The 15,414-nt window shown below is 44.2% G+C and overlaps 1 protein-coding gene across 12 annotated transcripts in view; it reads left to right on the top strand.

Moving 5' to 3' along the window:
* The first annotated feature begins 6,187 nt into the window (after positions 1-6,187).
* Positions 6,188-15,414, top strand: part of Abcg3 (ATP-binding cassette, subfamily G (WHITE), member 3) — a 75,488-nt gene continuing 66,261 nt past the window's right edge. For 3 of the 12 annotated variants that reach the window (XM_063273451.1, XM_039092270.2, XM_039092271.2), the window contains exons 1-2: positions 7,381-7,597; positions 12,144-12,260. In XM_063273451.1, coding sequence (XP_063129521.1) covers positions 12,145-12,260 — 116 coding nt within the window. In that variant the 5' untranslated portion in view covers positions 7,381-7,597; position 12,144. Of the gene's footprint in view, positions 6,324-7,378; positions 7,598-12,143; positions 12,261-15,414 lie in introns of those variants that run through there. The other 9 variants (XM_039092263.2, XM_063273450.1, XM_039092264.2 and 6 more) reach the window with 8 other exon arrangements.

A 15,414-nucleotide genomic window follows, 5' to 3' on the forward strand; every position in this document is an offset into this window, starting at 1 on the left:
TTATGGAAGATTAATGAAAAGCCTGATCTACCAGCTTCATCTAGCGAGAACAAGCTGGAGTGAAAAGTTGAAGGGCACACGTGTTCCATGATGTACTTAGCCTTACATGTTTCCTGAAGAATGCTGGGAAAGTGTTTTTACATTTAGGAGAGGGACAATGAGTTAAAAATCACCACTGCAAGATGATGTTTCTACTTCTAGGAATGGCAGCAACTACTAGAAGGTACCCAAGGCCAAGACTTGAGTCCCAGGGAACAGAACATTTGAATCTTAACGATGTTTTCCTTTGTGGCTTTGCTTTCTTGAAAGTAATTTAAATAATACAATTTATGTAAACCAATATATCGATATATTATTCCGATAGGCAGTCAATACAATTTATGCGTGTCATTTTTACATCATATTTATTTGTTTGCAAACTAAACAGGGAAACTGTATTAAAAGAAATGATAGTGTAGAGTGTAAGAGAATCTGTGGGGCAAATGGGAGGTGGACAGCCAGAGATGGCTCAGTGGTCAAGAGTGGATCATGCTCATCTAGAAAAACTCGGTTCACAACATCCACACGAGGCAGGTAACATAAGGACCCTTATTAGTGCCTTTATGAACACAATGTATTTAGACTATGCCCACCCAAGGCTCCTCGAAGACATCCTCAGATTATCCTCTGATCTTCATGTCTCCTCCTCCTCCCCCTCTTCCTCTTTATTCTTAATCTGAATAAATTAATGCTGGTCTCATGTCTCTGGGTATTAGATACCATCTACCAGACCATGGGCAATTTGTCATGATGCATACCCCCATAGAAACATACTCTCCCTCTCGAGCTGGCCAGATATCAACTGTCAGTAGTTCCTCAGCTAAGTTTGGGATCTCGTGAGCTCATTGCCTCTCCATGCAGATATTGACTGACTTGATAGTGTATATGTCTTATGACAACAACTATACCCTCTGTCATAGCCCCTTCATATCCAGAAGATATTATTTTAGAACAATATGATTTGATTTTTAAAAATACTTTTGTTATTTCAAAATTAAAGTGTAGACATTCCTATGATTTCTAGAATCTTGGAGATGCTTACTTCCTCTCTCTTAATGCCTTGTAAGATGTCATGTTCAAAAGAATGAGCTGTATAAAGGAGAGATCTTGGTGCTCTTTCATTGGGAGCCATTTTGTTCGCTTCTGTGAAAGCCTGCCTGCCGGGTACACTCAAGGTAGGTCTGGGTCTGCTGGCAGATTTGCTGGCCTGCTGACTCATGGAATGATAAGAGGAAATGCACTTGAGGCTCAAGGCAAGGGGCTGAATATTCTCTTAATCTTGGTGGAAGGAAGAAGGAGGTCTCTGGATGGGAAAAGATATCCTGTGTGTACATCAGCCATGATTTCTGTTACCTTGTGACTTTGTTTCCCATGGTACTGTGGGATATAAAACGACTAAGAAAAATAAACTCAAGGCTGATGTAGAATTGACCCATAGCCTTCCCAATTCTAATTCTTGTCTCTGAGTCTTCTTTCTGTCTTTCCTATAATCATCCCCACTTCCCCTTCAGAGGCTGCTCAACTTTGTGCTAGTGGGACGGGCGTACTCCAGTGACTTTGTTGAGGTGGCCCAGGAACATTCAGAAACAGAAAAGAAAGATTGACCGAATATTGTGTCACACATGATCCTGACAATTTAATGCACAAAATTAAACATCAGGCCTTGAAAATATTTGGAATTTCAGTCTGATGCCTAAAAATAATTTTGGAAGAGTGAAACTACAGGAGCTGAGACATCAGTGTGCTGTGTTGGTGAATACATGGATACTGAAGTCACTGTAAATGACAGTAATAGTTATGGGAAGAAAAGTGGGACAAGTCTAATGTCAATCACCAATGAGGAAAGGAAGAATGGTAGCTTTACTGAGGATAACACGGAGAAGGAAAATGGATATCTACAAAGACTGAGATACTTTAAGGAGGAGAGGAGAAGAGCCCTGAACTGAGAAAGCAGAACAGGGCTCTTTCTACCGCGTGTTTAGATGGAAGGAAGGTAGAATTTCCAGGGTCCCTTTTAGATCATTTTCAGAAAACAAAACCATCAAAGGATGAAGAAGTTTCTATTGTGCCCAAATCTACAAGGAAGAAGTGTGCTGGTGATGGGCATTTTCCCCAAGGCACAGAGAAGGCAACCGTGAAGATCTATCCTGACTTCAAACATGTCAGTCTGAAAACGCAGGAGGTGGACACATTGTGAACCCCAGCGTACCCACGGAGATGTTACCAGTTCTTGACCTGCTGTGCTAGTAAGCTTAGAGTATCTCCAACTGGGTTCTCAGCAACCCTCTCTAAGAATGAAATAGACAAACAGCAAAGGAAATTCTAACTTTATTTTGTTACTATTCAGTGGACATCAAATCCAATTAAGCATCTGTTGCCTCCTCAAGACATATGTGCTACTTACTGGAGTCGAGGATGCCCTACTTGGCCAGTCATCACCTTGGTCATGGAATATATGTATATATTAAGCTGAACTATGCTACATGGGATGATAATGCCCTCACCCCAGACTCATAGTCTAGCAAAGGTGTTTGATTACTAAATCAGGTTTAACAACTTTAAATGGGATAAAACTGATTGCTGCAGGGATTCAACAATTCATATGGAGTGGATTTGAACTCTTGGCTGTTAGCAGACATCCAGTACCACTCTGAGAAGTGTGGTGGCATCCCTGTTCTCTGACACAGGAAGTCTGGATCTTTAAATAAGTTCTTATCTGTGGACAACAAGAATAGCAGCAAAAGCTGAAGCAGGAACCTGTCCCCTGGCCTGCAATTGCAGGACAAGTCTTGAATGTTGGCTCCAGTGAGCTCTAACTAGAGGCAGAAGCCTTAGGTTCAGGGGCACTTTTTTTTAGGTTTAGTCTGTGCCTGGTTGTTGCTGTAAAATTATTTTTAAAAAATGCCATCTTTTATCCCTCACTAGATCTGGCACTGTAGTGCCCCAAGATATCTGGTAGATAGCTTCATCTTAGTCAGCAAAGCATCCCACCCTCTCTGCTGCATCCCATATCACACTGATGGCTTCTCTCTGAGCCTGTCAGCAATCTCTCTACCCATCTAGTTCCCAAGGCAGGTTGCCACCATGCCAGACATACACATCCCAATTCCGTGGTGGCCTAGTGTCTCCACTACCACAAACTCTCTTAAACTTAAATTACCATATGAAAGAACACACAACACAATAACCTTTGATCCAATTGATAAGATATGATTTGTTCATCTATACACACAAAATCCTATACATATCCATCCCTTAGGAATATTCATAACAACCTATAAATGTGCAGAGGGGAATCTTAACATCTGCCTCCATGCTCTCTCCACTGCTTCTTCTGCCCTCTCTCTACTCTCCTCTTCTCTCTAAAACTTTTCTCCTGCCCATCCTTCCTTCTCATCCAATGACAGGCCTTGTTCTCTCTTGTACCTGCCTTCACCTGTATGACATCCTACACCTGGTTAGTCTTTTTCTTTTTCCTGAAAAAACTATATGTATTCATTCATTTATGTGCATGCATGTATATACACATGCCACACGGTGTATGATGTGCCAGTCAGAAGACAACTTTCATGACCAGCTGGGCCCAGATTGAATGTGAACCTATAAAGGAAGTTAAGACCAAGCAAGGAAGGCTGGTCAAGCCTAAGCAGAGACTTGTCCAAAGTTTCTAGCAGTTCTGGGTGCTGCTGTGGTCCTTGCAGCCTTCTGCCTGATGCTTCCTTCTGCAGGGTAAAGGTTTGCTCGGCCTGGGCTTTTGTTTCTTCTGATGTGTCTGCTGCTACAGTTCCCATGGTGCTCTGTGATTGGTTTGAGGAGCTCCACCTGCCTTCCAGCTGTCAGAAAGGTGTTAGAAGCCCTGGGTAGGACTCCTGACTGCTTTTATGCCTGGTGGTGTACATAGCACTATGGGAAGAAATCCTCAGTAGGGAGGCTGCCATGTATGGGGAATTTCACAAGGCCTCCACCTAGATGAAGATCTATAGGCAATTAATGTTGCTGAGAGGGAGAATCAGTGTTCTCCATGTAGGAGCCCCCTGCTAGATACATGGTCATCCCTAAATACATATCCATACAGCAACACTAAATAGACTCAGTAGACCACATGTGCATGCACACGTGCACACAGATGTGTCTTTACATCCCATCAGAGGAAAACATACTGTCGAGTAGGTATGGAAAGTACTTCTAGTCATTCCTTGCAAATTTCTGAGGAACCCATTTGCTAAAAGTCCCAAACTATATACCTTTTTTTTTTTTACACAATGCCTCAGTGATCAAAGTATGGCCTAACCAGATCATATCTTTCACCCTTACTTGTGCTTAGCAGCTATGCTGACCTCCCTTGAACTGAAGTTTTGAATACAGTGGGTTAGTCTTCAAGATAAATCAGTAATTTCTTAGCAACAAGAATGGACGAGTTCTCAAGTCATTAGAAATAGCCCATGACTTCAATTATATTTCAATTATATTTGAGTTTCTTCATAATACTTGTCCCGAAGCATCAGCTCAATACTTCCCAAGGTCGAGCCAAACTCCAGTGGCAGCTAATTCTACCCATGCCAAACAATGCCCAGTGTGCACACAGTCATCTTCAGTATCATACACACAGCCACAACAGAGCTATGCTTTACTTTTATGCTACTAAGGGTCTCGAATGACTGAACCTACATTCATTTTCTCTGGCATCGTTACTCCAGGTTTCTCATGTTATCTTCAGTGGATTCTGCGGACATTTTGAGTGAAAGCATGAAGGTGCCTGAAATGGAAGAGCCTGCAAATTGAGCTCAGACAGAAACTGGAAGTGTAAAGAGCCGTTGCCCAAGAGGCTGACTTCTAAGCTAATATTTGTTCTACCCAAACAAAACCAAAGTCCATAGGGGATTCTGTAAAACCGTTTCATATAATGAAACCAATGACCCAATATCACTTCTGTGGGTGTTGTTGGATCACATTCTCCCTTGGGGACCTTTCAGTAATACATGGACCATAAGTACTTTCTGTCTGTCTTAGTTAGGGTTTTACTGCTGTGAACAGATACAATAACCAAAGCAAGTCTCATAAAGGGCAACATATATTTGGGGCTGGCTTACAGGTTCAGGAGTCCTGTCCACTATCATCAAGGTGGGAGCATGGCAGCATCCAGGCAGGTACGGTGCAGGCAGAGTTGAGAGTTCTATGTCTTCATCTGAAGACTGCTAGCAGAATACTGACTTTCAGGCAGTTAGGATGAGGGCCTGAAATCCCAAAGCCACAGTGACACACCCCCAACAAGGCCACACCTACTCCAACAAGGCCACACCCACTCCAACAAGGCCACACCTCCTAATAGTGCCACTCCCTGGGCCTAGCATATATAAACCCTCACACCAGCAGAGGCAGTGTTTACCTGGTTAGGAATGATTAAAAGGCAGTCTATAACATTGGAAGACTGTTCAATGTAACTCTTTGTTCCTCATCCTTAGGAGGCAACCCCAAAGCTGAAAGCTTCCACATGGCCACAGAGTGAATGTAAACTTTTACTGTCCAAATGGAAGTGTTCTGTCTTTGACTACCCAGTGTTTTAAAAATCATTCTATGGCATAGTTATCTGAAAATAATCATAGTAAAAGAGTCTAGAGCAATCTAGAGTTTTCTGTTCTTACATGTTCACTAATGCAAGGATCAGGACCAGGAGTCAAGGCCATAGGAAATTGTGAGCATCCTTTTTAAGTATTTCATTGTAGCACAATATTCAGTGGTTTAGTTTCTTTCTACACAGAAATAGGTATTTGATAATATTCATGTCCTAGTAACTGTTCTAGTACTGTACTAGTGAACCATGACCAAGAAAATGTACAGAAGTAGGAATTTATTGAAGGGTTATGATTTCAGAGGGTGAGTCCATGACCATGATGGCAGGGTGCATGGATACAGTCAAGCAGGCATGCCTTGGAACAGTAGCTGATAGCTTACCTCTAATCCGCAAGCACAGGGCAGTGAGAAAGAGGTATATGGGAGCCCATCGCAGTGACACACCTCCTCCAACAAGGCCACACCCCCTAATCCTTCCCAAAGAGTTCTTCTAACCGGGGACCAAGCATTCAAAGCCTAAGGGAGCCATTCTCACTTAAATCACCAGAATTCATATACAATATTGAAATGTGTGTGTTCATGCTTACAACATCCTCAGATATGTTGGTGGTATCCTGCGTCTCCACCATCTCCACATGTATGAAGGTGTCCATCTTTGATGAAATAAGATCAACTCAAAATAGTATCAGAACTGTTTTCTTCAGTGAAGTCATGTAAGTGATTTCTTTTTAAAGCATTATTTAGATTTGCTTTTTATTTTATGTATATGGGTGCTTTTCATATATATTATATATATGGCCTGATTATTTATTTATATATATGTATATATATGTGTGTGTGTGTGTGTGTGTGTGTGTGTGTGTGTATTACATGCATGTTTGGTGCCTTTGGAGTCTAGTAGAGGGCATCATTGTCCTGGAATTGGAATTATAGATGGTTGTGAGCCTCCATGTGGGTGCTGGGGACAGAACCCATGTCCTCTGCAAGACCTCTTAACCTTTCATCAACTCTGTACCTCTAATAGAGAAATTATTTCTTAAGAAGACCATTGGGAGTTTTATCCATGCCAAAGGAAGTGCCATCTTAAGAGTTCCTGAAAATATTCATATTCTTCATGACTTTAAGTGAGTGTAGTGTGATTTGGCCTGCCAAGCCAGTATCTTTTTCCCTGATATTTTATGTTAACATGAAGGTATTTTTTTGGTGTGCATAACTTTGATGGTTCTAGGAAGTTGATCATTTATTTTCTACCAGTTTACTAGTTCTCTGAGAATTTCATTCAGTTGATTTTGATCCCATCTCCACCCATCCGACCCATCCAATTTCAGATCTTCTCACTGAAACCCATTAAGGACAGTTTGTACTGACCATATTCTCCAGGGTGTATGGGATTCTCTGCAGGGTGGTTATCCCACCAGGGGCTGCAAACATCAAAGAATTAAAAAGCTGACTCTTTGCCGCCAATAGCTGTAACTCCTTAGCTAGGGGTGAAACTGTGTGTTCCTGTTTCCTCTCCATGCTGGCCTGGACCAACAGAGGTGATAATCTTCTGTTTATTGTGAGAGGCCAGGGAAAAGTGGAATGCAGTGTAAACGTGAACATGGAGGCTCTGAGGGTCAGCATAAATACAGCCATACATGTTTCACGTCTTTCTGTGCTAGGATTAAAAGTCCCACAAACAAACAGTATAAATGTAAAAACAACAGAAAATTGTCTCTTACCTTTGGACCCGTGGGTTTCAACACCAGAGTGCCAGCATGCTGGTATCCGGTGAGATGTAATTGGGTTAATGACCACTGACTTACTGTGTTTCCTCACAGTTTGGGAGGGCCAGTGAATTGTCTGGGGGAACACTTTGTAAGAACAGCAATTCCAGCCACAAGACCTCTGCACCTGCCACTTAAACATCTCACGAAAGGTCCCGCATCCTGTGGAGAAGCGCCCAAGGACTGATTTTTACAAGAAGGCAAACGTTTACTCCATTGCAGTAAGTATTTGTTATAATACACTCAATCTCAGAGCCGTGGATCTTCCTGAGTTGGAGACTTGATATTTATATGTCTTCTTACAAAGGTCACAAAGACTCTGGTGACAATCTGGATGGATGCCATCAACGGTAGCCCGGTTGTGATAGAGAAGTTATTTCGATAGAGAAGTTATTAAATATCACTGTTGGTTCAGGCTAGATGGAAGGGGACACACAGTTCCACTTCTAGAGGTCGTAGGTACTGGTGGGGTGTTGGGTGAAGTAGGGTTTTTACATTTTAATGTTGCAGCCCCTGGTGGGATGAGTGCCCTCCAGTGAATGCTATACAGTCAAGAGTGTATGGGCAGCACACATTGTACTTAGTGTCTGGTCTGGTGACAACTCTGGCCCCACATGACAACTCAGCAGCTGTGCAGAAGGCAGCTGATCACTCCAGTGAGCTGACGGCCCAGTGACTGAGGCTCTCACAGACACGCTGCAGCAGCTGCTGATGCTCACACAGCCTGAGAGAAGGAAACCTTTGCTGTTGCAAATAAGCCACATTTTTATTCTTGACTTATTCCAAGTCTTAATATATCAGAACATGCTTCTCATCAGAGGGAATCAAATTGACTTTTTACTGGGTTCTTTGAAAGTTCCTGTTTTAGTCAGGGTCTCTATTCCTGCACAAACATCATGACCAAGAAGCAAGTTGGGGAGGAAAGGGTTTATTCAACTTACACTTCCACATTGCTGTTCATCACCAAAGGAAGTCAGGACAGGAACTCACAAAGGGCAGGAAGCAGGAGCTACTGCAGAGGCCATGGAGAGATGTTACTGGCTTGCTTCCCCTGGCTTGCTCATCTTGCTCTCTTAGAGAACCCAGGACCACCAGCCCAGGGATGGTACTACCCACAGGGGGCTAGGCCCTTTCTCCTTGATCACTAGTTGAGAAAATGCCTTACAGCTGGGTCTTATGAAAGCATTTCCTCAAGGGAGGCTCCTTTCTCTGTGATAACTCCAGCTTGTGTATGTAAACTTGACACACAAAACCAGCCAGTACAGTTCCATTCTCCGTTTTTTCCGTTTCGTCACATCTCTGTGCATTTTCTGGCAGGACTCAGTGGCAAATAAGAAGGGGATATGTACACAAGAATAAAGAGACATCTGTGAACACTGAGAGAGAGCTGGGTCAGCTCTAGGGGCTCTAACAGGGAGTATTCAGCCCTGATGGTTTCACTGTCTGGAGGTCATGAGGGAGAAGATTGAGTATGACTATTGGAGGGTATTCAAGAAAGGAGTGGAGGTAAAGAGCTAGGAGCCTGGGTGAGGAGTGAGGGTGAGGAGCAGGGAGCCCGGAAGAGGAGTGAGGGTGAGAAGCAGGGAGCACAGGAGAGGAGTGAGGGTGAGGAGCAGGGAGCACAGGAGAGGAGTAAGGGTAAGGAGCAGGGAGAAGGGGTGAGGAGCAGGGAGCACGGGAGAGGAGTGAAGGTAAAGGGCTGGGAGCATGGGAGAGGAGTTAGGGTGAGGAGCAGGGAGCATGGAAGCTCTGAGGTGAGCATGAGGAGGTGTCTGATGGTGGGGGCAAACTGCAGCACTTGAAAGTCTGAGGAAACAAGGCACCTTAGCCCTTTTCCTGTGCTTGGAACCAAGTTCAGGGACCTGTGATGATGGCCTGTTATGTCACCCCAGATTGACCTTTCCTGTGTGTCTGTGCACATGTAATGCAGGTGCATTTGTGTGCACATGTGTGTGCACTGTAAAGACTGTGCATGTGTGTGCATGTGTGTGTTGAATGTTCATGCTTGTGTATGCAGCAGGCCTGTCTACATGCAGTTGAGGTATAGAAAGACTTTAAGAGTGCCATACGTATGCTTGTCATGAAGTCATGAGTTTGGTGGTTTGACCCATGATGATTCATCCTCCCAACTGAATGCACTTCAGCCTAGCAGGGTTGCCGTGCGGTCAGAGAGAAAGCGCTGAAAAAGCACAGCCCTGAAAGGCGTTTCCTGGAACATAACTGATGGAAACTGAAAACAACTGAGCTCGTCTCTAACCAAGGCATTTCTAGGAACTCAGCTGCTTTTTGTGTCAGCAAAGTAGGAAAGTGATTATTTTTAGGGATCTAAGAGGTATCCAACTACAAAATTAAAGTATAAAGGCAATTAAAGTACTTATTCTTGCAGTATTTCTTGTTTTCAAAAGGTCTCTCTTCTCTCTCATTCTCTTTCTCTCTAATTCTGTCTCTATGTGTGTGTGCATGCTGTGTGCATACATGTTTGCACGAGTGAGTGCACGCTCGTGTGTACCACACTGTCGTGGTGTTCCTTGTTCTCCATGCTGTGTGAGGCAGGGCACCTCTTCTGTTCCTCAGTATTTTTCTGCCTCTGTCACCTGGCTTGCCACACTAGCACTGAGACTACATATGCACACCACAGCACATGGCTTTCACATAGGGGTCTAAACGCAGGTTCGCAGGCTTGAATGGCCGGGGACAGCATGTGAACCATGTGTCCAAAGTGCTTGTAGGCACTGCATTTCCCGCTGTCATACCTATCTATGTAGCAGAGTCTAGAAAGACCTCCTGGCATGGATCATGGATTTGGTTGAAAACTTCCCCAAAGTCTCACAACTGTCCGTGTGACTCTTCAGTGTCTGCTGTCTCCCCGACCTCCACAGTGTATGGCCCCACAGGGCTTCCAGTCGGCGTGGCTGTGTGTGATCTTCAACCATCCGTGTTCTTCCATAGCCTCCCTGTCTTCTATTGTAAAATAGCTACTGGGAGAACATAGTAATAAGGCAAAAACAGAAGCTTATTATTTTAAGACACGTTGAAAATTCTTGATAGAAAGGGTTCTAAAAAGAGATTTATAAAATATCTGGACAGACATACTTTCAGAGCAAGACAGAGGCATAAAGAAGAACATAAATACCAGAAGAGAGTTGAACAATGAGAGGGTGGCACCAAAGTCCCATTTGGGAGTGTTTTCATGGTTGACAAGAGTGGGAGAATAAGGTAAAGGGAGAATATAGCTGGGTGTAAGGGGGTGAGAGCCTGTGGTCCCTCAATTGTGGCAATCAGAGTCTTTAAAAAAAATGGCATTCCAGACTTTCAGTGAGATTCCCACACTGGCCTTTGAGTTTTGGGGTCTCCCATTTGGGAGTGGGGTTACCACAAAGTGCTGTTCCAAGCTCTATGTCAGGCGAAAAAACTGTTCCCATGCCCAGGGCCACACTCATGAGCAGAGCAAGGTTCCTGCTGCAGTATCTTCAGACAGAGTCACAGCAGCCTCCGAGTCTGCCTTTGAGCTCACTGGAGCAACATCAGAAAATGAGGGAGCCTTTGACTTGCCCTTCTTTTGGTGGGAATGTACTTGGAAACTGCATGTTCGAGTTAGAACTGACTTGGTCTCAGTAGATGAATGCGTCCATGGGAGACAAGTGTGTTAGTGGACCTCTGAGAGCAACATCCCAGGAAGGGGAGGGTGAGCCTATCGCAGGGATGCTAGATTCTGCTAGGAACTGGCTTCTATATATGGGGTGAAGTTGCCCGTGTGTGTGTGTGTGTGTGAGGGGGGAGTGCTTTGCTAGTCCCCTTGTGTTCTCACAGAATTCCTTAGAAACAAAACAGAATGGAAAAAGAGAGAGAAGAAACACACACATACACAGGCACACATAGACACACACACACACCAAACACACACACAGACACACACAAGACAGACAGACAGACACACACACCCCACACACCAGCCCCATAAAAACAAAAACAAACAAGCAAACAAAGAAACAAAGCAACATGAAGTAAAATGTCTACACAAATACCATTGACCTTTTGCACCGGCCATCATATGCTGGGCATGGGTACTACCCCTAAGTGTGGTTTATTAACCACTGAATCCTTTGGAGAAAACAGATTCTTTTTCTTTGAAAGTGGTTGTCAATTGGAGATACCGTCTTGGTTAGGCATGGAGCCTGTGCTCACTTCCCACCTCAGCACTGGGATTCCCTCTGACGTATACCTGTGCAGACCCTGCATATGCTCCCCAGTCTCTGTGAGTTTATGTGTGTGAGTTTTGCGTCTGATAGACTTTGTTTTCCTGATGTCTTTCATCACCTCTGGATGTCACAATCTTTCTGCCCCCCCCCTTTCCACATAGCTCCCTGAACCCTGAGGAGAGGGGTTTGATAAAGATGTCCCATTTAAGACTAAGAGTTCCAAAGTCTCTCACAGTCTGCACATTGGCCAGTTGTAGGTCTCTGTGCTGATTTCTGTCCACTGCAAAAGGAAGTTCTACTGATGTGGACTGAGCTGGGCGGTGATCCACAGGTAAAATCGTATGTCATAAGGGGTCACTTTATTGCTAAGTTCTTCTGTCAGAACACCAATATTTGGGTTCCATAGGCCCATGGCATAACAGTCAGTTTCTTGGTCTCTTGAGTAATGCCATGTGTATGCTCCATTTCAGGGAGCAGGCCTGATTTCTTCCCCGTGCCATTTGTCATTTGTGTATGGGAAAGCTATTGATTTTTTTGTGAGTTAATGTTGAGTTCTGTCACTTTGCAGAATGTTGCCGGTCCTGCCTTCAAAGACTTCCATCCCCTGGAAGGGCGTGTCATCCAACTGTGTTTCTATACACAGATCTACCTATAAGAATATCAAACCCACCCTTATAAACCCATTGTAAGTTGGAAATATTGACAGTTTATACATGCATTGCACACACCCCAAGCATGGGACATCTGAAGGCAACAGCTTGCAGCATGATGAAATGGGTCACTGGATTGTCTTTGTGATCTTGTGACTGGCTGGGGGCCACAGCTTCCTGCAGCTGCTCAACACAGCAAGTATCAGAATTCACAGTTCAGAGTGCAGCCTGGTGTGGTGGTAGAAGCTTGGGGGAGGAGCTAAGGTAGTAAGGTGTAAGGACAGTGAGTTCGAGGGCAACCTGGACTACAGAGCAACTCACTGGTTCTAGGCCACACAGAGGTCTTGCTTAAACATACAAACAAGCAACAGGAACAACAACAATCACCAGCTTTTACAAAGTGGGAGTACAGTTTCTAAACAGTATACACGGCTACCACATCATCTCTGGGAAATGGCTGTGTCAACCATCACAAGCCAGGGACTGTCTGTGTCACGGGTTTGCTTCTGTCCCAAGGACCGATTTTTCACAGAGTATGAAAGCCAGTAAGATGGTTCTTATTCCTAAAAAGTTTTTAACATGGAGATGGCATGTACAATCATGAAATTTATGGCACACCATTTACCTTTAAGGCTATAGAGAAAGAATCTGTGTGCCAGGATTAAAAGTGTGCACACCCATACCCAGCATATGAGAAATAATTTAATTAAAAAAAGGGAAAAACCAGGAAGGTGTCCCATAGCTCAGGTAAACTTCCCACTTCCATCATTTTCAGCTTATTGTGCGTTTACAAGAATGGATGTGAGTCCGTTATAACCTGATAACTGTCTGTGAATAAAAACTTACCCGGATTGGTCTGGAAGATGAATCAGTGGTTAAGACCACTGGCTGCTCTTTCTGAGGACCTGGGTTTGATTCCCAGCACCGATATGGTGGCTCACAGCTTTCTCTAACCTAAGTTCTAGGAGATGTGACTCCCTGTTCTGGGTTCAGTGGGCACCACACACACATGGTGCACTTACATGCATGTGGGCAAACATCCAAATAAATAGAGACAAAAAGAGGGTGTGAAGCTTTAATCAAAGGGAATGGGAGCATGCTGTAAAGACAGGACTGACAAGAGACAGCCAATCAGAGCAGTTCACTAAGGGAGGAATCTTTCCTTGGAAAGGTCTGAAGCGAGTGCTGGTTGGGATAGAGTTTTAGCAGGAAGACTCCAGTGAAGACTGTGGAGGAAAGGATATCTTCTACTGTGAGCTAAATCAGTTCTAAGACTCAAGATCCCCAAACTGGTGCTAAAAACCGGGCAGCCTGACCTCTGACCTCTGGGTCACTGTAGTAGGATGTCTTGCTGTGGCGAGAGATGAGGTTCACAATTAGCGATGAGAGATAAGAGAGCTGGGGCTGTGGTTTTATTCTTTACGTAGGATCCCCAGGGTTTAAACTTAAACCGTCAAATGACCTCAAAAAGATTTCCCTCAGAGATCATATGTCTGCAGTCACAGCTTTGGGAACCTCCGGGATTTAACATAGTGACTCCAGTTGAACTCTTTTTGGTATTCTCTTAGTAAATATTGTTAGGTGTGCAGAAGTAAGGAAAGCCACTGTCTTCTGGAAAAGTCATAGAATAGAACACACTTATTAGAGATAGTTACTATGTTTTTACAGCGCTTCTTTGAAAAAGAAGAAAAAGAGACTTATTTGTTCATGTATTTTATATGTGTGAGTGCCCCGTCTGTATGTACACCTGCAGGCCAGAAGAGGGAGTCAGACCTCATTGTAGATGGTTGTGAGCCACCATGTGGTTGCTTGGATTTGAACTCAGGACCTCTGGAAGGGCAGCCAGTGATCTTAACTTCTGAGCCATCTCTCCAGCCCCACAAGGGCCTCTCTAATCACATTAAAGAGTTCAGGGGTTTAAAGAGGTTACAAAGAGACTGCTCAGTGAGCGGAGAAGAAAGAGTCTAAGTGCCTGAGGGATGCCCAAGAGAACACAAACCAGGCTGAAGGAAATGAGGAAGACAGGACCCTGGGCTTGAGAACAGAACTCACTGAGGAGACAGAAAAACTGAGGAGGACTCAAGCTGAGATGGAGATGGAGATAGAAAGTCCAGTGACTCAGCCTGAGCCCACAGGAAACCCTGATGCATAGAATATCAGGGCTCAAGGTTAAAGCAGTGACCTAGAGCAAATACTCAAGAAATATGGAGAAAAAATAACACCAGAAAGGAACACCCAGGAAGTGAGGGACACCATAGACAAACCAAACCTTGGAATTACAGGCCCAGGTGAGGGAGAAGAACCCCAAGTCAGTGGCCTAGACCAGACCATCAACAGGATCATGGAAGAAAACTTCCCCAGACTAAGGAAAGACACTCACAGGAAGCACACAGAGCAACAAACAGACAAGACCAGAAGAGGCATGCTACAGCATGTGTACACACCCACATCACACAGGTACACACACACACACACACACACACACACACACACACACACACACAGTCACAATAATGAAGAATGATAATTTTAAAGACTGAATGTCAGTTCTGAAGCCATCTCGTAGCTTTTATTTTCAAGCTCGTAGCACGGATCCTTAGTACCTCTCTGTCACAACTGAGGATGCCTCTTGACACACTGCCATCTAGCAGTTATTCCAAGAAAGGGAGAGGATTCACTTAATGGTACTGTCTTCCTACCAGACCAGAAGATGTAGGCTTGTAATTGATTTTAAAAGCTCTCAGTCAGGGCTGGAAAGATGGCTCCATGGTAAAGAGCACTGGCTGTTCTTCCCGAGGACCTGGGTTCTATTCCCAGCACCCACATGGATGGTCACAACCATCTGCAACTGTAGTTCTAGGGAATCTGGAGCCTTCACTGACCTCTGCAGGTACCAGGTGTGGAAGTCATGCACAGGCATACACACAGGCGGTAATGTCCATACATATAAAAATAAGTAAAATAATTAAGAGATTTTAGTCAGGTGGCCACATATAGAAGATAAAACTGTAGAATAGGGGTGGGTGTGGGTGGATGTTTTTCCCTTCCTAATCCACACTGGAATCTTGAGTACTGAAATTTTACTTTGATGACTTGAACACTGCCTAGGGTGCGTCCTACACGGTGCACACACGGCACAGTCTGACCCAGGTTGACTGTCCATGCTTAATCACTACGCCCTCTACTTGC

Source organism: Rattus norvegicus, chromosome 14, assembly GCF_036323735.1.
Source record: "Rattus norvegicus strain BN/NHsdMcwi chromosome 14, GRCr8, whole genome shotgun sequence".
NCBI classification, from domain to species: domain Eukaryota; kingdom Metazoa; phylum Chordata; class Mammalia; order Rodentia; family Muridae; genus Rattus; species Rattus norvegicus.